We start from the raw sequence: 22,803 nt of genomic DNA, 5'->3' as shown, positions 1-22,803 counted from the left end.
TGTTTGTTTGTTTTTTTTTTTTTTTTGAAAATCCAAAATAATAAGTGTTCGTGTTACTACAAAAACAAGAACAAAAAAAACAACAAAAAGGAAGAAAAAAACCAACAAAAAGAACGTAGAAGTAAAGAAGATAAAACGTTCGTGTATACCACATGTGTGTGTGTGTATAAATACAAATATATACATGTGTGAATTGAATATTAATTTAACAGCAATTAGCTATAATTATTCATATTTATAGAGCCAAAACTACCCAAAACCTAAAATAATACGAGTATAACAAAAAGCAAAGTGCATGGAAAAACAAGAACGATATGTATATGAAAAAAGCAAAAGACTTAAAAATTTAAATAAATGAAAAGTAATAATACCAAAAAAAAAAAAACAATTTCTTTGCTTTCTCTGATCTAAAATCAAAAATTCATTAAGAAAAACGTAAAGACTTGGTAGATGCATCCTTGGCAACTCCTTTACCAATTTCAAAATTCGAGCAACATTTTTTGGTAGAATTTTGAAAATCCTGGAATCGTTGAGTATCCAAAAAAGACCCTTACATCTCGTCTGCTGAAAGACCTATAAAGATGTCGTTATTACAGATTAAAGTCCTTACAGAAAGATGTGTATAACTCGGCTATTTTTAGAAATACACAGGATGTCTTTTGGCCAGAAAAAGGTGCTTGTTTATTTTCATCGCCTAACATCACTTGAATTGTCCTTCGAGAAGCTGAGGAAAAGAACCTTCAATAAATTCACTTTCCATTTGTCCTGCGGTAGGATTTATGGATTTTAGAGGTAAGGAACGGAATATGTTAATTTCTCTACTTGCCATAGGACATTGACCGACCTCGACAGGACATACTTGAATACTCGGAAAAATTAATTTCAACCCGATATTTTTACGAAAATTGTCGATATTTTAATTTTTAAGGTTTTAATGCAAACTTAAATGGTTATGTCTAGTCAGGAAGCGCTCGTTCAAAAGCTATAAAACCTAAAATACTCTTACTCTTAAAACGCTATACATTCCAAATATAAAAAAAAGGAATTTTGGAAAATTCTAACTAGATATAACCCCTTAAATATTACTGTACAAGACCAATAGAATAACGTAGTAGGCGGCTGGTCCAAAAATGATTCAAAGTGTGTAGCATACTTTTAGGCCGAAACGTTTTTAATATAGCGGGCGACGAAATTTGAACTTCTAACGACGAATCTGCACTGGAGAAAATATGAAATACCAGGCCAACGGAATTAGTCAGTAGGTGGCTGGTTTAAAGTTATTTTTAAATGCGCAACGGACTTTCGGGCATTTGAATTTAACTGCCAGTTGGATTTTTGAATTTAGCGGGCAACGAAATTTGAAGTTTTAACGACAAAATTCGTACTGGAGAAAATATGAAATACCAGGCCAACAGAATTATTCAGTAGGTGGCTGGTTTAAAGTTATTTTTAAACGCGTAACGGACTTTTGGGCATTTGAGTTTTTGAATTCAACTGCCAGTTGGATTTTTGAACTTAGCGGGCAACGAAATTTGAAGTTTTAACGACAAAATTCTTACTGGAAAAAATATGAAATACCAGGCCAACAGAATTATTCAGTAGGTGGCTGGTTTAAAATTATTTTTAAACGCGTAACGGACTTTTGGGCATTTGAATTTTTGAATTCAACTGCCAGTTGGATTTTTGAACTTAGCGGGCAACGAAATTTGAAGTTTTAACGACAAAATTCGTTCTGGAGAAAATATGAAATACCAGGCCAACAGAATTACTTAGTAGGTGGCTGGTTTAAAATAATTTTTAAATGCGCAACGGACTTTCGGGCATTTGAATTTAGCTGCCAGTTGGATTTTTGAATTTAGCGGGCAACGAAATTTGAAGTTTTAACGACAAAATTCGTACTGGAGAAAATATGAAATACCAGGCCAACAGAATTACTCAGTAGGTGGCTGGTTTAAAATTATTTTTAAACGCGTAACGGACCTTTGGGCATTTGAATTTTTGAATTCAACTGCCAGTTGGATTTTTGAATTTAGCTGGCAACGAAATTTGAAGTTTTAACGTCAAAATTCGTACTGGAGAAAATATGAAATACCAGACCAACAGAATTACTCAGTAGGTGGCTGGTTTAAAGTTATTTTTAAATGCGCAACGGACTTTCGGGCATTTGAATTTAACTGCCAGTTGGATTTTTGAATTTAGCGGGCAACGAAATTTGAAGTTTTAACGACAAAATTCGTACTGGAGAAAATATGAAATACCAGGCCAACAGAATTATTCAGTAGGTGGCTGGTTTAAAGTTATTTTTAAACGCGTAACGGACTTTTGGGCATTTGAGTTTTTGAATTCAACTGCCAGTTGGATTTTTGAACTTAGCGGGCAACGAAATTTGAAGTTTTAACGACAAAATTCGTACTGGAGAAAGTATGAAATACCAGGCCAACAGAATTACTTAGTAGGTGGCTGGTTTAAAATTATTTTTAAACGCGTAACGGTTTTTTGGGCATTTGAATTTTTGAATTCAACTGCCAGTTGGATTTTTGAATTTAGCTGGCAACGAAATTTGAAGTTTTAAGGACAAAATTCGTACTGAAGAAAATATGAAATACCAGGCCAACGGAATTAGTCAGTAGGTGGCTGGTTTAAAATAATTTTAAGTGCGCAACGGACTTTTGGGCATTTGAATTAAACTGCCAGTTGGATTTTTGAATTTAGCGGGCAACGAAATTTGATTTTTTAACGACAAAATTCGTACTGGAGAAAATATGAAATACCAGGCCAACAGAATTACTCAGTAGGTGGCTGGTTTAAAGTTATTTTTAAATGCGCAACGGACTTTCGGGCATTTGAATTTAACTGCCAGTTGGATTTTTGAATTTAGCGGGCAACGAAATTTGAAGTTTTAACGACAAAATTCGTACTGGAGAAAATATGAAATACCAGGCCAACAGAATTACTCAGTAGGTGGCTGGTTTAAAATTATTTTTAAACGCGTAACGGACTTTTAGGCATTTGAATTTTTGAATTCAACTGCCAGTTGGATTTTTGAATTTAGCTGGCAACGAAATTTGAAGTTTTAACGTCAAAATTCGTACTGAAGAAAATATGAAATACCAGGCCAACAGAATTAGTCAGTAGGTGGCTGGTTTAAAATAATTTTAAATGCGCAACGGACTTTCGGGCATTTGAATTTAACTGCCAGTTGGATTTTTGAATTTAGCGGGCAACGAAATTTGAAGTTTTAACGACAAAATTCGTACTGGAGAAAATATGAAATACCAGGCCAACAGAATTACTCAGTAGGTGGCTGGTTTAAAATTATTTTTAAACGCGTAACGGACTTTTGGGCATTTGAGTTTTTGAATTCAACTGCCAGTTGGATTTTTGAACTTAGCGGGCAACGAAATTTGAAGTTTTAACGACAAAATTCTTACTGGAGAAAATATGAAATACCAGGCCAACAGAATTACTCAGTAGGTGGCTGGTTTAAAGTTATTTTTAAATGCGCAACGGACTTTCGGGCATTTGAATTTAACTGCCAGTTGGATTTTTGAATTTAGCGGGCAACGAAATTTGAAGTTTTAACGACAAAATTCGTACTGGAGAAAATATGAAATACCAGGCCAACAGAATTACTCAGTAGGTGGCTGGTTTAAAATTATTTTTAAACGCGTAACGGACTTTTGGGCATTTGAGTTTTTGAATTTAACTGCCAGTTGGATTTTTGAATTTAGCGGGCAACGAAATTTGAAGTTTTAACGACAAAATTCGTACTGGAGAAAATATGAAATACCAGGCCAACAGAATTACTCAGTAGGTGGCTGGTTTAAAGTTATTTTTAAATGCGCAACGGACTTTCGGGCATTTGAATTTAACTGCCAGTTGGATTTTTGAATTTAGCGGGCAACGAAATTTGAAGTTTTAACGACAAAATTCGTACTGGAGAAAATATGAAATACCAGGCCAACAGAATTACTCAGTAGGTGGCTGGTTTAAAATTATTTTTAAACGCGTAACGGACTTTTGGGCATTTGAATTTTTGAATTCAACTGCCAGTTGGATTTTTGAATTTAGCGGGCAACGAAATTTGAAGTTTTAACGACAAAATTCGTACTGAAGAAAATATGAAATACCAGGCCAACAGAATTAGTCAGTAGGTGGCTGGTTTAAAATAATTTTAAATGCGCAACGGACTTTCGGGCATTTGAATTTAACTGCCAGTTGGATTTTTCAATTTAGCGGGCAACGAAATTTGAAGTTTTAACGACAAAATTCGTACTGGAGAAAATATGAAATACCAGGCCAACAGAATTACTCAGTAGGTGGCTGGTTTAAAGTTATTTTTAAACGAGTAACGGACTTTTGGGCATTTGAATTTTTGAATTCAACTGCCAGTTGGATTTTTGAATTTAGCTGGCAACGAAATTTGAAGTTTTAACGACAAAATTCGTACTGAAGAAAATATGAAATACCAGGCCAACAGAATTACGTAGTAGGCAACTGCGGACTTTTGTGCATTTGAATTTTTGAATTTAACTGACAGGCGGTTATTATATCCAAGGACATGCGAAATATTTGATAAATTTATTTTATCCCCAATAAGTAGGCAAGACTTTTTAAGAAATTTATATTACTCACTCCAAAAGTGAGACAAAAAGTCGAGTTGTGTAAGTTGCAAATTTTATATCCAAATATAAAAAAAAAACCGCTAATAGTGTGGCTACATTATAGCATCGACTGAGGTCCGAAATGTCCTTAAAATAATTCGGAAATGGACCTTTTTAGAAAAAGAGAGATCATCGAGGACATCCTAGGAAAACATAACCTTTCGTCCTGCATCCGTATTTGTGGATTCTAGAGCTGAGAAACAAAAAAAAAAATTTTCTCCATGCCATATCATCGCAGATATTCATCGATTTCGACAGGCCATGATCAGGACTATCGATTAGCGATTTTGCTTCCAAAAGTATTGAACAAGACTCTTGATGTCATCGGATCCTGGTTTTTTTTGAAAAAATTCATGTCAATCAATCATAAATGGCGCCAATTTTTTTTAATGCCTGATAATCGTCAAGTTCGTCTGATCTCTGCAGGGCATTGACTTATTTTAATAGGCATTAATATTCCTAGTAGACACCTCTGGTCGCACTTTCCTCTTGTAGTTTTCCGAACGCTATATTTCCCGAAGAACCAAACAAAAAAAAAAACAGACTTGTTCATTTATTTTATTTCATTTAATTATAAGTCATTTATTATTATTATGCTGATTGACCACTTCGAACAAATGAAATGACGCCATTTGTCACATTATCCAAAAAATTGTTTTCTTTCCATTAGATGTAAACATTTTTTATCTCTCATTACACATGTATGTATGTATATAAGTATGCCTGTGTTTCGATACAATTATAAATTAAATTTTGCTTTCGATTTTATTTCTGATAAATTTTAGAATTTTGGAATTTCTTTTATTTTTTGTTGCCCTCGCACTATGATTAGTTTATCATTCTTTTACATTGTTTATATTTAGATTTAACATAAGAAAAAAATATGTATTTTTATATATATCTGTGTATATATGAATATATATATTCATCAGTTATCATTTTTTATGCACAACTTAAACGCTAAATCATCGAGCGCTTTCACTCAATTTATGAAAATTACAAAAATTAAAAAAAAATTCATATAATAAAATACAAATACATAATGATAATGGTAATTAAAATGTTCTAAGAGAGGAAGAAGAGAACCAAACTAAAAAACTAATTCACTCGCCTGGTCAATCGATCGAATAATTGATCGATCGTCTCCTTTCAATCTAACACTTTACTATTTGCCATCAGTTGCAGTACTTTCTCCCTTTCCTTCCTTTTTGATTTTAGTTTATCAGCACATATATACTATACACATACATATAAATATGCTTATGTATGCTTAGGTATAATGTATGCAATTATATATTATATATAAATAAGTGTATTACAAAGTGGCGTTGAATCCAACAAATTTTTGCAGCGCCGCCCGGCTTTGCTCTTCATTTTGACTTACAAGTTTTAAATGTTGCTTGACTTTAAGCATACATACAGATAAATTGTGAGAGGGGATTGGGTATGGGGATCTGATTACATATTTTTATAAGTTGGGGCCATGTAGGTGTCGGTCTGTGTGTGTGTATATATGTAGGTGTGTGTGTGTGTGTGTGGATAATGTACAAGGCAAATAAAAGCAAATACAAAATAATAGAAATACATTTATAGATACATTTAAATATGTATATCTCGTAAATAGTAGAATTATAAAATAAGAATTAAGTTTAAGTTTTAATTTATAGTGTGTATGTGTGCGTGTGTGTGTGTGTGTGTGTGTGTGTGTTTGTTTGTTTCTTTCTTTTTTTGTTTTTGCTTTAAATATACAATTGTTGCTATATTTTATGTAGTGAATTATACACATATATAAAACCAAGCAGGCGTGTTCCATTGCCATAACTCTTGCTATATATTATAACATATATTATTATAATCGTGGATTGGTTGGTTGATTGAATAATTGGTGGTAATGTTTTTGTGTGTGTCTCTGTGTGTGTGCGTGTGTGTGTGTTTGTAAAGGAAGTTTCATTTTCACAATAATCTTTGCATATTTACCAAGCTTTTAGAAGTTTTTAGCACTTAAATGCAGTCTGCGGCTTTTCTATAGCTCAGTGTTTGAAAAGTGGCAGATGCAAATGAAGTCAATATAAAATGTGTATAAAAACTAGATAGTTTATGGGATTTATACTGAATTCCGTTGGATTATTATGCACTAAATATATCATTATATTAATATATGCAAATAATTTTCCTTTACTAGTCTAATGCTTTCAGTTCAAAAGTTGCATATATTTTAATCACTTTTCTTAGTAGTTTTTATAGCATAACATTACTCCGGAATTGAGTATAATCCGTAAAAGCATATACATATACATAAATACATAATTCTCAACTGAAGATCACGAAAACTAAAGAGAAACTATTTCTTGCATTTCAATGATTTTACTTTTTTGCAATATTGAATTTTCATGTTTTGTTCACTTAGTTAAAGTGTCATATATATGTATGTAAATGTTATGTTCCATATAAGTATGTATATATATATATATATACTATATATACGTTTGCATGTATGTATATAAATAGATGTATTATCATGATTGTTAAAATTTGTGATTTCTTCTTTTGTTTCTTTAGTGTGTGTGTGTTTTTCTTTTAGTGAATTTCGGTTGCGAAGAGAAGAGGAGGGGAAAACGTTACGTTTCTTTACGGTGCTTACAATTAGGTGAGGTCGGCTTTTAGGTGCATATTATATGACTATATAGTATAGATATAGTATGATATCGTTTTTGCATAACCATTTCGTTTTTGTGTGTAAAATCAAAGTAAATATACAAAGTATATAGAAAAAGTGTAAAAATTTTAAACTTATCTTAAGTCAAAAAATGTACATGGTTGTGCGCAGTGTGTGTGTGTGTGTGTGTATGTGTGTGGGTGTGGATGTGGCTGTGGCTGTGAGAGGTGAATGTATGTCTCTCTCAGTGTGTGTGTGTGTGTGTGTATGGCTGTTCAATAAAGAACACAAAGTTATGACAAAAGTACACAAGAATTAAAATAAAAAAAAAATTTATAAATGAATGGAAACATATGCAAATGTTTGCTGAGTAGTTAACATTTAGTAGATCTCGTCATCTCATCGAATTCTTATTCAATTAAGCCTAAGCAAAGAGCGTGCACTCAATATAGCTAGTGGGCACAAATCCCTCGTCCCAGCCATTGGAATTGTTAGCTCGTCGTACTCGCGTCCATCCATCGCCTTGATCAATTTCAATTACTTGCAGCTCCTCGCCCTCATTCATCGGTATGCTGCCTTCGCTGGTGGCTGGAGGGGGACAGAAAACCACAGATTTTTCAGAGAGTTTATATAAAATCAGAATAAACCGTATTGCATGCTCACCTTCGAAGGGATAAAGAGCACGACATGTGCCCAATGGTTGAAGCGGTTCCACTTCTGTTTCGTAATACGCATCCTCACCGATGGCATTCTCATTGGCACTGCCCTGCCCCGAACCTGGTAGCGATGTATGCGATGTGCCCAGACCGCTTTCGGGACTAGCCGAACTGCTGGATTTCACCATGGAAAAGGCAAACGGAAACGAAATATTTGAAGAAGTTGCAATTTCAACATTATTAAGTGTTATTATGTTTGGTGTAGAGCAAAAACAAACAAAAAATAAAAAGAACTTAAGAAACCAAAGAAAATAAAGAAAATTATAATGATTTTAGTTATCGATTAAAAGACTTTTTACAGCTCGTCTACAGAAATACATTTTTCGCTATGGTTTTTTGACCACATCGATTAGATAGAGATGCATATAGACAATCAATTCTAAAAGTCTGTCAATGCCAACCGAAATGAATATATTCCTAAGAAAAGATTATAGTAACTCAAATTTACAAGCTGCAAACAGTCTTTTCAGAAAACTTTTAAGACTACATAATATATTGAGAAACAAAATCAAATTGAAAATAAATTTTGTTTCCTTTTTGGGCATATTGTGGACTTATTTCGGGCACTTTTTGTTTAAATACATAACAATTCGTTGATGATCGTTGGAATATGATAGAGAATCGCATTGAATTGAAGTGAAATAGAAAACCAACACCGCAAAAACGAAAAAAAAAAAAAAAAACAGAAAAAACAATGCCACACACCGAATGCAAAATGCAAATGGAAACTTAATAAATAGCAATGACAAAATCAAAAAGCTTTTGTAACGATCAAAAAATGAATCTACATACATACATATGTAGTATAATCATAAAAATAAGGACAAAGCTAAAGTCAAAGCAATGATAATGATAATGAACAAAGAGAGAGAAAGGGAGAGCGAGAGAGAGATGTATGTATGTAGGTGTATTATATAAACATTGAACGTAGACTTATGAGTGTACCCGTTATTGTTATTATTATGCCCATTTTGAATTTGCGCCACATTATCCTCTGAATCTGACCTGCTTAAGCTGCCAGCATCGTCGGGCTGATCATCGCCATCATCATGATGATCATCGGCGCTGCCATTGGAATGTCTGTAATGATGTAAATCGATTATATGGATATATGTACATACATATATTGGTGTACATATGTATATAAAACACTTACCTCGATGCTCTGTGCCCGTTTTGTAGTTGATTTCGATTCGCTTGCGGGCTATTATTTGCCGTCTGCAATTGATTTGCCTTATCCAAATAGCCTTGATATTTCTTTAAATCGATTTTTAGCTTTTCCAATTTGTGCTCGGATTCGTTAAGTTGTCCCTCAACGGTCATCGGATTGCCCAGCGATGAGTTCGCCTCATAGACGATTTTCATTTTCATTAGGCCATCACGAGCATTCGTCTCTTGGGAAATTTTCTGTTGCAATTCGGCGATCTTGGCCTGCAGTTTTTTGCGTCTCTGATTTGGTGGCAAATCGCTAAAGTCCTCCTTTTGCCCGTCAGCCGTTAGAGAGTTCTGTCAATATAAAATCGATTAATTACACAATTCACTTTGAGAAAATATATACATATATATATTAAATATACATATGTATATAGCAGATATATATGCATATATATATAGAGTTATTTTAGACGACAAATGCAACGAGTACGTATACAAATCAAGACAAAAGTAGCACGCCTTACGCAGTGATTAGAATAGAAGAGACAAACATAAAGAGACATAGACAAAACGAAAAGAACAACACAACACAATGGAAAATCATATAAAACAAACAGATATAAAAAGAGAGCTTAGCTTTAACCTAATGCCCCGTTTTCACAAAATCAAGCACATTAAAAACAATCAAAAAGAAAACCTGTTTTATCCGTATAAAGAACAGGTTATCTCAAATTATAATGTGAATGATGTTGGCGAACGAACGAACGAACGAATAAATCAGAAAATATTCAATATACATACTTAAATCATAATACGCATGCTTATAAAACTGAACAATAAGCAAATCATAATCAAACAAAATAATAACAAATGTGTGAGTGTGCTCTGCTTTAGCTTGATGCTAACTAACTATATTTAACGATTTCAATATGTTAATAGATCGATCATATTATTATTGTGAATATATTCACAGTTGGTTGCGTAAAAACTAACGATTTCGATTCCAAAGAAAGTCTACACAGGTAAAAGTAAAAGTTGCAATCTCGATTTGAAAAGGTTTTTGTTATATGGTAAAAGAATCTTATTCAGAGACATTTTATTATTGAAACAAACAAATACTCTTTTGATTAACGTTTAGTATTTATTTTTTAAGAGTTTACTAACTTATTATATGTAATTTTCTTATTTTTATAGTTTCTTATGACTCAAAATAACGGAAAACCTCTTAAATATTGAGTGCTTTGAATAAACACTAACAAGTGATTAAATGTTCTCAACTAAAAATTGACTATAAAAACTTGACTATAATTTTTCTATATAACATATAGAAGATTCTCTATATAACATAAAGAAGATCTAGTGAATCTAGATACTTAAGAATTTCTACTTGTTTCCTAGATAGTTTACCATATAGATTAATGAAATCGGAAACTGGAAATCGTTGAATCGTTTATTTTTACCACAACCAAAAGTTAATTATGTATTTAATTAATTTTTGGTTATACTCATTTTAGGTTGATTTAATTTAATTAATTTTTATTTTTATTTTTGGTTTGCAAGTGATATGCTAAATATTGATTTAAATAAGATTTAGTTAATATGAATAAATGTTTGTCGAAATGTGTTTGTTTGCTTATTGGGTATGCAGTTTGGGTTTTGCTAGTTGTGATTTTAGTGTTAGGATTTTTAGTGTTTAGTGATTTGTTGATTGATTTGGTTATTGTTAAACAAATAATTACAATTAAGTAGGTATCATTAGGCTATGCTTAGTTAGAAATAGTTAGTTAGTAAAGAAGCTGGGGAATATTTCATCATACCTTCATTGTGATACAGGCTTCAATTATCTGCCTTTGCTATTTATTTGTATGATAATTGGCAGCAAATTGATTTAGTATTTTATTTATATAGTTTATATATATATTGGGGGTTTTGTTTTTATATATATATATATATTTTTTTTAAATTTGTATCACATTTGTCCGTGTGTATGTGGGGTGTGTGTTTGTGTTGGGTGTGTGAGTGTGTGTGTGTGTGAGTGTTAAAAGCAGAAAAATTGAAAGGCAACAGAAAGAAATGAAGAATTAATTCAATTAATACGTGTTATATATACATATATAGACAATAAGCTTCAGTTTTCTCAATTTTTCAGTTCATTTTGCAAACAAAAAGCAAAAGCTTGCGAATTTATTAATTTGTTTTCGATTTCATGTTAAAACATTTAGCACAGCAAAACAAAAAACAGTCACAATTCGTATGCACTTTTGTTAAGATTTGTTTCAGAGTGAGTGAGTGAGTGAGAGTGAGATTGAATTGTATGTATAATGGAAATGGGGGGAAATGGGAAAATGGTAAATGGCATTTCTCGATCGATTCCGGTTAGTAGTAGTAGAAGTTACGAAACAACAAAAGAAACAACGGCCTGAACAGTGAGAGTGAGAGTCAGAGACAGACTGGGTACACTTGGTACTTACAGCAATCATTGAAATCAACGTCCATGTATTAAACATAAAATGTATATAGATATATATATAAATGATATTGAAACATAAGTAGAAGAAGAAAAGAGAAATAGAGACGGCATGAGTAATAAGAAAACTAAACAATTGATTTCACTTACGACTTAAAACTAAAATCAAATTGAAACATATTAAAAAATAAAAAGAAATAAATAAAGAAACACACACATGGAAAAGCATTTAAAATCAAATGGAGGCAAGTGCTTGAAAATCACATTAATCAAATGGACAGTAGTGCTATGGAAACGGAGAGAAACATGGGAGTTTTGGCAGGAGGGAGGCAGGATCACAAGAGAGTGGACAACTAATCAAAAGAAGGTATTCAACCACCATCCATTCAGCCATCCAATCGATCAAAGATTTATCTCACCTTAGTGCTGCCGAATAAACTAAAGATGCCCACACGTTTCTTAATCTTGTTCGCACTAATTGTACCCTTGACAGTCAAGAGATGTGAGGTGGAATTGCTGTATGTTGAATCCTGTACAGCATCCGGATCAAGTTTCGATAGATCCTCAAATGGTATATCTGTAGGTGGTGTGAAACCCGATTGATATCTATAAGAGAGAGGTGAGTCAACTATATTAGTACACTTTCGAGTAGGAAATTTGCATAAACTCACCGCTCTATGACTTTAAAGGAATCCTCCTTCTCGTTTATCGATTCACCAGCCTTGACCATACCCTCCATACACCTGGCTATAATGGGCGCCACAGATGACTCGACATCGGCTGCTCCGATGATGAATTCTCTTATGCCACGCGTACGTTTCTCATCCAGCTCTTGCAGGCGATTGAAGACGGCGGGCAAAAGGATAGTAAAGTGCTGTTGCTGCAGATTATTCGTCTTCTGCAATTGATTGGCGTACTCGTTTTTGGCATCGTCCGATTGTTGAATCTTCGATGTCATTATGGTCTTGTAGCGTTCCACTTCCGCACGACTCAGATTTAAATCCATATCGGCTTTCTTATAATTATCCACAGCCTTCTCTGAATCACGATAGGCCTTCTCATAGTTACGCTTGGCGCGATCCAGCGAGGATAGTTGCGTTGTAAGATTTTGTTGCAGGTTGCCACCCTCAGCTAGGCATCTCTATATAAACAAGCCATTTATCATTAATTTATCATATATTCGACTCTCGCATGAAGGTTATTTCTCACTCACCTTACGATCCTCACGCAATTGCTTTGATAGCAATGTCATGCCTTGTATAGTCTGGAGCAGCAGGGTCTCTGATACCACCTCACGTTGGCCGGCCAAATCGCCCACTTCCTTGAGAACATTGCGAATCGCTTGCGTCGATGTAAATCTGTGACCAAACAAAGAGACAAGAGACAAGCATGTGAATCAATTCTCCTCTACGCCTCAACCCACATATTTTCACGCCTAAAGAGATACTTGTACACTGGGAGAAATCGAAATAGACATATAATTCAAAAGTGTATCCTTTTAACTGGCCTACAGATTGACGTAACGAGGTGATTCCAATCTATGTGGTTTCTAATGCACTTGACAAACTCTTGTTGTTGACATTTTGTTTTTTTCGAGTGTATGCATTCGAGTGGATTTATGGTTGGTCTTATTGACAGAGTTGGACACGCGCTTTTGTGACGCGCATTGAATGAACGCCCACGCGACTTCATCGGACTCGGTATGTCTCTGGCTCAATATATGGGTCTCAACTCAAGTCCAGAGACCATGCATAAATTTATGGATTTTACAACTCTATAAGGCATACAAATACGTCGCTTGGCATTTCATTACCAACTCTTCAACTTGGCCACAAGGCTATCCTACACATGAAGCTACACTGAAGCTCTAAAGCTATGGCTTCATTGTCATATTACACTCATATGCCACGGCATATACCATGTGCCAGCCAGGCAGGGCCAATTTGTTGTTTGCCTCATTGGCACTCTATTTGCGGGCCATGATGTCAGGGCACTTGGAAAGTACGGTATGGCAGATGATGGTTTTGGTTTGGTTTTGTTCGGTTTGGCTTGGTATGTTGAGGGCGGGCCAGCCATATCCATCATGTAATTAAAAACTGTGATTCTCTAAGAGACCACACATTGAGCTAGTTCTCTTCAGATTTAGCTCGACTAGACTTTGTGATATAACCAAGTGGCATTTGCAAATTAAATGATGGCACAGACACGCACAATTACACATCAAATCATATGAGATCGGGGTCTCTCAACGAACGACCATACGCCGTAAAGCAATTGAAGAGAACGTCAATCCACTTAGCACTTTGCTAACATCTATGGCAAACAAAACAGTTTCAATTATGGATAATTTTCCAAAAGATTTAACAAACTTTTTTAAGCAATAAGAGAAAACTTTTGTTTTGTTTTGGGTTTTTAAGACGTTTTTTTTTTGTTTTTTTGTTAGTTTTTATTTTGTTGCTTACTCATTGTCTTCCTCCTCCTTCTTTTTGGGCTGATAATTTTTCACTAAGCGCCTGCAATGAGAGGAAAAAACAAAAAACGAAAGAAATGTATTAGAAAAACAACAACAACAACATGGCATTAGTGAAACTTTGCTTATAAATAGAAAGAAAAAATAATAGTAGATAATAATAATAATAGGAGCATTTGCATTAAACACGAGACTTTTCATTTTGCCACTGCCAAAGCCAAACTGGAGCTGGAGCTGGAGCTTGGAGCACGCAAAGAGATTTCACTTGATGTTAAAGTAAAGTACAAGACTATGCATATTTAATATAAGTTTGTGTTTTTTTTTTCTTCTTTTTGTGGTCTAGTTAGTTGAGGGGCTGGGAATCTCTTGCAACTCCAAAAACTACACTCAACTTTTGCGGCGTAATGATAAAGTCATTAAAAAACGAGCCAACGAGCCAGCGAGAAACAGTAGCTCCAAGTCATATCGGAGAGGCCACAGTTCAGTTCAGCAGCCAGCAGCAGAGTCTCAGTCGGTTAGTCAGTCAGTCATTATGTGTTGGCAAAGTCTCAACTCATTGTGGGAATCTCTAACTGACATAGCAAAGCAGGCAGACAGCAGTGGGAAACCGATAGCCAACCATGATGAGTTCCCAACACCTTGGCCGGAGCGGCAAAATAGCAGTGGTGGAGCACTGGTTGCGCTGGTGTGGTGAAGCCACAGTAATCTTTCAAGTAAATTAAACAATTATGACGACCAAGAGACAGTCAGAGCCATCAGTTTGGCTTGGGGAGCTCTGGCAAATGGGTAACCCTAGCCTAATCACATTAAATCACTCGTCATCTAAGGGCGGCTAAGGGGAGAGACAAAAAGAGATCGGGGACACACACACACACACACAGACACACAATGTTCACCAAATGCGTCGGTGTCGCGTGTCAATTGCGTGGGGCAGGTCGTGGTCAGCTCATGTTTATTTTGGTGTCACTCAATTGTGCAATTTACAACCTCATCATGATGAAAGACCATCATAATAATCATCATGGTGATGGTGATGATGATGGTGATGTGGACAGCAGTAGCTGTGAGGGTTGAAGTTATAAAATTCTTGCCCCAAATAGGTGTGGCTTAGCACATTCTTGGGTCAGAGAAAGAGAGAGAAAAATAAACACCGGACTTAGGAAAACATTTACAATTAGCCATTTATTACACTGTCCTACAAACGAAATGTGTGTATGCCAAGACGGGGGTGATAACTAAACTAAAGTCATTTATCTTTCACAAAGAATGTCATGATGTCATTCACATAAGTGAATCAGAGCAATGTTTGTGCTTTACATGCATTTCCCAAGACATTTTTGCACTAAGCTCTTATCATTTTCCGACATAGAATGATAAGAATGTTCCGAGAAGAGTTTTATGTGTTTAATTGAGTAGGAAGATGCATACTAGGAGACGATTTCTATGGTTTCTTTGTTAAGCACTTAAAGTCGTTTCAATTAAATTATGTTGCCCAGTGTATGGGGTATTAAGGCAATTACGTCTTATTGTTTTGGCTCCAAAGCCTCGTCTTGCCTTGTCTCGACTTGGCAGCGGCTCATATAAAATGTCAGTCGAATTCAGTTTTGGTTTTAACTATATTATTATCATTTTATACAGGAACTAGCAAGAGAGAAGGAGAGATCGAACCCAATGGAACTGAGCCACAGCATTCACTCTTGGCCAACAACAATAACAACAACAAGTGTCTCTACTGGACGACCTTGTGCTTATTTATATATATGTACATACATATATATATTTCTTACATTAATGAAAATTTTACTTCCATAAAACAACAACGAAATTTTGTTGGCGTTGTAAGGAATTTTTGGCAGCTGCAAAAAACAATTTTAATAAAATGGAAAAATGAGAAATAAAAAAAAAAAAACAGCTAGCCACCACATGACATGCCGTGCTCCATGCCGAATGGGTGAGGCTTTGGCGAACACAACAAACAAAAAACCAAGCAAACAATCTAAAGAATAATCGAAATATATATTCCTACATATATTTAATTGGCTGGTTGTGACTATAAACCGATATGGTATTGGCGCCAATCAATTATATATACATACATATAGCAAAAAAAAAAAAAACAAAAAAACGCCAAACGAAAAGGAAAAACACCAAATGGCTCAAGACTCAACTGAATGGGCAAATCATAGGCCTCAATTGACTTTAAGCCATAAAACTAAATAAAAACTCATTAAATAATATCACAAGTCAATATCGGGATCATAAAATAAAACTACAATATTAATATATATATAAATCACTTGAGCATGATTCAACTTTAAGTAGTTTGAAACACTGACCTAACAAGATTAGAATTTTATAGCATATAGTAAATAATGATTCATCGGTATTGCGGGAAGTACTAAAGTATTTCTTATCGAATAACCATGCCAAGGCTAATCCAAATTTAACAGAGGCAAAATACTCGTTCTTATCAATGTATTTACTATTTTTTTATCCAGAATACGTTTAAACTAAATAAAATAATTTCTAATAAAAGAGATGACGAAATTTCGTTTTCTTACTCTCTACAATCCTAGAGACTCTCGAGACTTGTTATCCTGGATAAATTTATTTGATATAAACTCACCTTAATTTGCCGGCATATTCCGTTTCTATGGCTGCACGATCTCTTAGAAGATTGCATAATTTATCTAAGGCGTCGATGCCTTTGTTTGTGTGATTTGATAGATTTTCATTCTGATCCTGTAAATAGACATGTGAAATGGATTAGTGCGAATTATTCTTTCCACTCTTCGAGTCATTGGCATTGGGTGGATGGAGGGGGGGATAGGAGAGACAAAAAATAAGCCTTAATGCATTTGACATTGAGCCAACACACGAATGCCTTTATCTGGCCAGAAAAATCTAGGCCAGAAAAAAAGAAGAAAAAAAACGTAAAGAGAATTATAATCTAATTTTTTAATTAGCCGCCGAAGTAGAAACTGCGTAGTGGCATGCCACAAAGAAGAAACAAATGTCGAGAGTGTGCGCTATATATGATAAAGATCATATAATTATATACACACAAACTGTATATGACGATATATATCAGATACATATATATTGCGTTTCAGGCAAACAAAATTAAATGATGATGAATCCAAAATCACTTAGAGGTGGCCATATTGAGCGATATCCAACGAGAGGCAACAAAAGAGGGGAGACGGTGTGGGGGATCGCTACTAGTTAACCATAATTTAACACAAAAATTAAATGAAATTCATTCATTAATTTACCGTTGACACAAATATGGGCAACTTCCTCCGAAACAACAATCGTTTATGTATTTCTATTTGTTATTATGTCATAACACTCGGCATTATTACCTTGCCGCCCCCCTCGACCACGGCCACAACACTCACCATGTCTTTCTCTAATTTGCAACACTTTTCAATATACGATTTGTCAATAGGCAAGCAAACCGAAGCATAATCAAAACAAACTGCGTTTGCTCCACTTATTTTCACTCTTTTTTTTTTGTGCCTTTTTGTATTTTTTGCGCGCACACACGCATTTAAGTGAAATGGAGGGAAAAGACAACATCAAAAGACACTACCGAACGGTTGATCAGTTAGTCGATCAGTTGGTCGGATCAGTTGCTTGTTTGGTAGGTCTGTCTCTCTGTCTGTCTGTCTGTCTGTCATCTAGGCTGCCAATCACGCCCACAAGACGACGCAATCTTTGCCAGCAAATAAATTAAATGCAAAACTCCAAGCCAAACCATGCCAACAGCTTGATGCCCTTTCCAAATTTAAGCTACAACATTGATCAACTTGAGTGTGCAGTTTTTCTGCCCCTTCTCTTTGTTAGGGTATAGAGGCAAAACAAAACCAGGTAACAACAACAAATGGCAAAAGCAACCCAATTTGCATGAGATACTCAACGAGATCTCCCCCCATACCTCCACCCCTCTCACACTCTTTGTTTTGTTTTTGGCTCTCAAGAAAATTAACATCAATTATGTAATGAAACCCAGTTGTGATCATGGCCTAAACAATTTTTGAGCGGCAACAAAATTGTTGAAAAAATTTACGTTTTTGAGGTCTTCTTCTCTTAATGTTTGTTGCTATTGCCGATTCGTTTTGCCAGCTATGTCTAACAAGGTTGCCAAATTGCTTGCTGTGATCAATGATCAATGAAATTTGGCAACATTACGTTAGACTAGACCCATTAATTGAATACAATTTGTGAAATAACATTTGGTTATACAGTTTTTTAGTCTTTGTATTCAATTAATAGAATTTACTTGCGTCACAGGGTAGGAGATGTTTGAGATAGAGGGAGGAAACTTTCTCCCCACTCTATTACGCTACTCTTGTAAGCCAGGCCAAAGGTGTGGCAACAACAACAACAACAACACATTTTTGTGGTAAAACAAAATAATCAACTAAAATGGTGGAGAAACAACAAGGAAAATGTCATGCCACACACACGTGTGTGGTATAAGTGTGAGTGTGTGTGTGTGTGTGGGGGAGTAGGTTGAAGCTGCCACAGAAAATAATTGAGTTGCAAAACTTGCTGCAGGCGTCAGCAGGCGGCTGCTTCAACTGCGGCAACCATTCGGCGGTTTTTCAGAGGCAAAACTACTTTGCCATGCATAATGATTCGTACCTATCCGATCCGACTTTGACTCCATGTGGATTTGGATGTGGATTTAGATGGGTGTGGGTGGGTGGGCAGGCAGGCAATGTGTGCCACTATCTAGGCCTATAAACTCTGTCTGTCACTCGCCCCGAAACCCATATTGCATAAAGCCAATTGAGTGGCAACTAAACCCCCAAGTGCCTTTCAATCAAATTCATTTATTTGCCTACCTTTCCTCTCCCTCTGTGTGTGTGTTTGCTTGCGCAACATCCTTGCTAGCGGGAAACTGTTTTTCCAATTGACCAACTTATAAGTATCATGATGCTGAATGAATGATTAAATGGCATGAAATGGCTAGCTAAAAAGTGGCCAACCGAGTAAGTGTCTGTGTGTGGCTAAGAGTGTGTTGTTGTGGCAGGAAAGTTGCTATTAGCGCCATTGATTTATATAAATATATAATTGATAACTCATTCATTCATATTGATTAGCAGATCATGCAAGTGGAAAGACATTTGCAAGTTGAGAAAACTATGTGGTTAGCCGGTTAGTTAGGTGAGAATGGAATGGAATTTCTCGTCGATGCTTGGCGAGGGTTACCATAGATACAGCTTTGAGGAACTTGGTTAATCTACTAAGCAGACTTTCTTTCTAAGGCAACACAAACAATGATTTCCTAAAAACTATAGATATTTGTGCTTGATGGTTTCCTCATTCCATTTGATTTATATAATCATAAAATAATGATTAGATTATGCTAGAGAAAGAAGAAGAAAAAACAACTGCATCTCAATGAAATGAAATGCTTCACACGCACACCCTGTCATATTGGTTGACATTGATAGACGACTCTGGAGGTTATTTTGCCGACACCCAGCCAGTGAGAGGGGGGCGGAGAAACGGAGGCTAGGGGAGGAAGATCGGATCGCATAGTTAACCTTGACCGCAGAGCGAGAGAGATCAGCCGCAAGCAAATGATTCGCGAGTCGACTAAAAAAGGCAAGCCAGACGATACCATCCATGCCCATAGCAGGCCGACCGACCTCTCTGTCATTCCATTCCATGTCGTGGCGAGGCGAGGTGAGGTGAGGTGACGGGAAGACTTGCCGGCCGGCAGTCAGTCAGTCAAACAGTCTGTCTCTCTGGCGTTCAGCATAAAAGGAATGAAAACTAAATGAACATCAGAGGGTTTAAAATTGGCATGACAGCTGCGGCGCAATGCAGCGAAAAAAAAAGCAGCAGCAGCATCCTAAAAGCAGTAGGAGATTCGAGGGAGATGACGCCGGGAGCACGTGACGCAGCATCATCATCCAGCCTCCGACATGCCTTTGCCAGATGGGCCAGGTTAGTGACACCAGCTAAAGCAGTAGATGATAATGATGATGAAGAGACTCGGAGACGAAAAATGAAGCCAGCATCTTCATCTCTTATTACACACATATTCGAAGACAGCATTTAAATATTATTTATTTTTTATTCACACAAACACACAACACACATAGTGTAAATGAGGGGGAGAGAGAGAGGTGGGTTTGGGAAGCGGAGATTAATGTCCGGCAAATGACCGAAAAAAAAACGCCAAACTAACAAGCTGGCCAATAAATCATGGCGAAAGTTTTCTCGAAAAATGTCAACCAGGCAAAAAAGTTATTAGTAAAAACCAATCCCAAACCCTCGATAAATGGTATTGGCTTTCACTCAAACATTCAGTCAGTCAGTCACTCAGTCAATCCACCAGCAACCCCACTAGCCACTTTAGCCGCTGCTACCTTAACTTGTCGTCGTCCATCAAAAACAATCAACGAAAATGTAGCAATCAGAATCTAAAGACAACAATCGTTTTTGAACACTTTCCAAAGACAAACAAAACCCATAAAGAAAACACAACAACAGCAACAACAACAACAACAACAACAACAAACACCGTGACAACAAAAGTCCATAAAGAAATTAATAAATTGCCAGAGAGAGAGAGAGAGAGAGACAGCGAGAGGGAGTGAAAAATGCTAGTAATAATAATAATAATAATATTAAGTAAACACGACAAAACAGTTTTCATGTCGTGTAAATAGAGACCCAAAAATCAAAGAGTGTTCAATTCGATTGAAAATCGCTGATTGTGTCGAGATGGAGCGGCAGCAATCAATGTGGAATTAAACACAACATATAATATATTAAGGGCCGAGGTCTGCGTCTGCCACTGGGTCAAGATTGAACACTGAAGACCACAGAGAGAGAGAGAGAGAGAGAGACTGACTGAGTGAGCGAGTGAGTCGATCGATTGATTGATTGATTAAAAACCAACCAAAGAATTGTGTGTGTTATTTGTTTCCCAGCCCCCTAACCCCAACAGTGGATCAGTCTCAACAAAATAATGATCATAATTGGTATGTAGATATATTAAATTTATATTCATAGTTTATCCACTTCAGGGAACTACTATATCTATATGTATCGAAAAAAAAAAAAACGATACTCAAGCTCTAGTTTCAAAACCTTTCCGAGTATTTATTTATTTGATTTATTTCCGTACCACTGTGCGTCATTGTTATTATTGTTGGTGTTGTTGTTGGGTTTTCATTAATTTAATCGTGTATTTTGATTCGATTCTTCATTGCTCGTGACATTTGATCAACACCAATAACACGAAAAATGCAGCCGCAATCGCAATGAATTTGGAACGGGGACATAGACAGGGACAGAGACTCCGGACTGAGGAGGAAGTGTCGCTGCCGCCGTTTGGTTTATCTATCTGGGGAGAATTTCTGTCTTTACCGCAAGATCGGTTGACAGTTTCAATTTCCAATATATATATATATGTATCTCTCTATATCATAACGATGAGGATGAGGCCAGACTTCAGTCTCACAGGGCGGCATAGTAAACCGCAGTAGTTTAAGGTGCAAATCAACTGTTGCGCAACTTTTGTGGCAAATTAAAACCAAAACAGTGAATGGGAAAACCTTTGAACAGTTTTTGAGCCTAAGTGATGATGGCCATAGCCGAAATGCTGTCGATTGTTTGTCTTTTTATGTAATATTAGTGACTGCAACTGCAACTGCGACGACAACGGCAACGGCAGCCAATGCCAAGCTGAGGGTGTCAATTGAAGCATGGCATGCCCCTTCTTCCGATCCCTACCCCAGTCTTTGGTTTCTGGCGGTACACTATGGGTTCCTGTTTGCATTACAATTGTCGGCATCAGGCGGTGGCTCTGGTTCACTCGACCAGAAACGTTGGCTTCCTTTTGGCTGGCTTGCTTGTTGTTGGCATGGCTTTTGTTTTAATGGTTAAGCCGCCAGAGACCCAGTTTGAACAAACGACCGACTAACCAACCAACCAACCGACCAACAAGCTAACCAAACTGGCTAACTTGGCTAACTGCGCTGCCGCTGCTGCTGCTACCTCTAGGCAACAGCAAACAGAAAGAAAGAAAAAAAGCAAAACTGGGTAACAGGTGCAGCAGCGGCAGCGGCAGCAGTTGCGGGGTTCAACGCAAACGATTTTGTTACTGCGGTTTTTTTTTCGAAGCCATAGGCTAGTTTAGTTAGATGCCTCGGACCGACCACCGGCAGGGGAGAGACGCCTCGAAGCGGCCAAAACATTCCATGCTAATTATAATGCACTCGAAGGAAAACAAAAAAAGAACTAATGGTAAACAGAGAAATGCAATACCCAAACTACTTTAAAAGTAATTATCCGGACAAGTATTTTTTGTTCACCCCATAACTAAATCCATAGCAAATGCCTAAAATGTGGCTTATCTCTTACGCTTTCACAGTTTGTCGGAAATCTAAATCTAAAACGAAACTAAAATTAAAGTTATTCTTTATGGATCACTAGGTCAGCACTAACCAAGTCTTGAATTAAGTCCAATTCAGAGGAGGAGTCACAGATTGGTGGAGTTGGGTTGGAATTAGTAGTACAATACGTAAACAAAAAGGTTAACTTTGAATTAAGTTTTAAACATGTATTATGAAATAATTGAAAAATTGAATAGAAATTGAAAACTGAATATTAGCATTCAAAGGAAATGACTTTATTTCATAATTGAA

General features: G+C 36.0%; 1 protein-coding gene across 9 annotated transcripts in view; it reads right to left on the bottom strand.

Annotated features, from left to right (window-relative positions):
- Nucleotides 1–7,526: 7,526 nt before the first annotated feature.
- Nucleotides 7,527–22,803, bottom strand: part of LOC6645364 (formin-binding protein 1-like) — a 38,720-nt gene continuing 23,443 nt past the window's right edge. For 4 of the 9 annotated variants that reach the window (XM_023177382.2, XM_023177383.2, XM_047011876.1 and 1 more), the window contains exons 3-11: nt 16,755–16,870; nt 14,121–14,171; nt 12,872–13,016; nt 12,330–12,799; nt 12,078–12,264; nt 9,193–9,542; nt 8,982–9,116; nt 7,984–8,150; nt 7,527–7,908 (exon numbers count right to left, since the gene is read on the bottom strand). In XM_023177382.2, coding sequence (XP_023033150.1) covers nt 7,745–7,908; nt 7,984–8,150; nt 8,982–9,116; nt 9,193–9,542; nt 12,078–12,264; nt 12,330–12,799; nt 12,872–13,016; nt 14,121–14,171; nt 16,755–16,870 — 1,785 coding nt within the window. In that variant the 3' untranslated portion in view covers nt 7,527–7,744. The remainder of the gene's footprint in view (nt 7,909–7,983; nt 8,151–8,981; nt 9,117–9,192; nt 9,543–12,077; nt 12,265–12,329; nt 12,800–12,871; nt 13,017–14,120; nt 14,172–16,754; nt 16,871–22,803) is intronic. The other 5 variants (XM_047011875.1, XM_047011874.1, XM_023177379.2 and 2 more) reach the window with 5 other exon arrangements.

This window comes from Drosophila willistoni (genome assembly GCF_018902025.1).
Source record: "Drosophila willistoni isolate 14030-0811.24 chromosome XR unlocalized genomic scaffold, UCI_dwil_1.1 Seg143, whole genome shotgun sequence".
Classification (NCBI taxonomy): domain Eukaryota; kingdom Metazoa; phylum Arthropoda; class Insecta; order Diptera; family Drosophilidae; genus Drosophila; species Drosophila willistoni.
The sequence above is the reverse complement of the archived record's forward strand: the minus strand, read 5'-3'. Positions and strand labels throughout refer to the sequence as shown.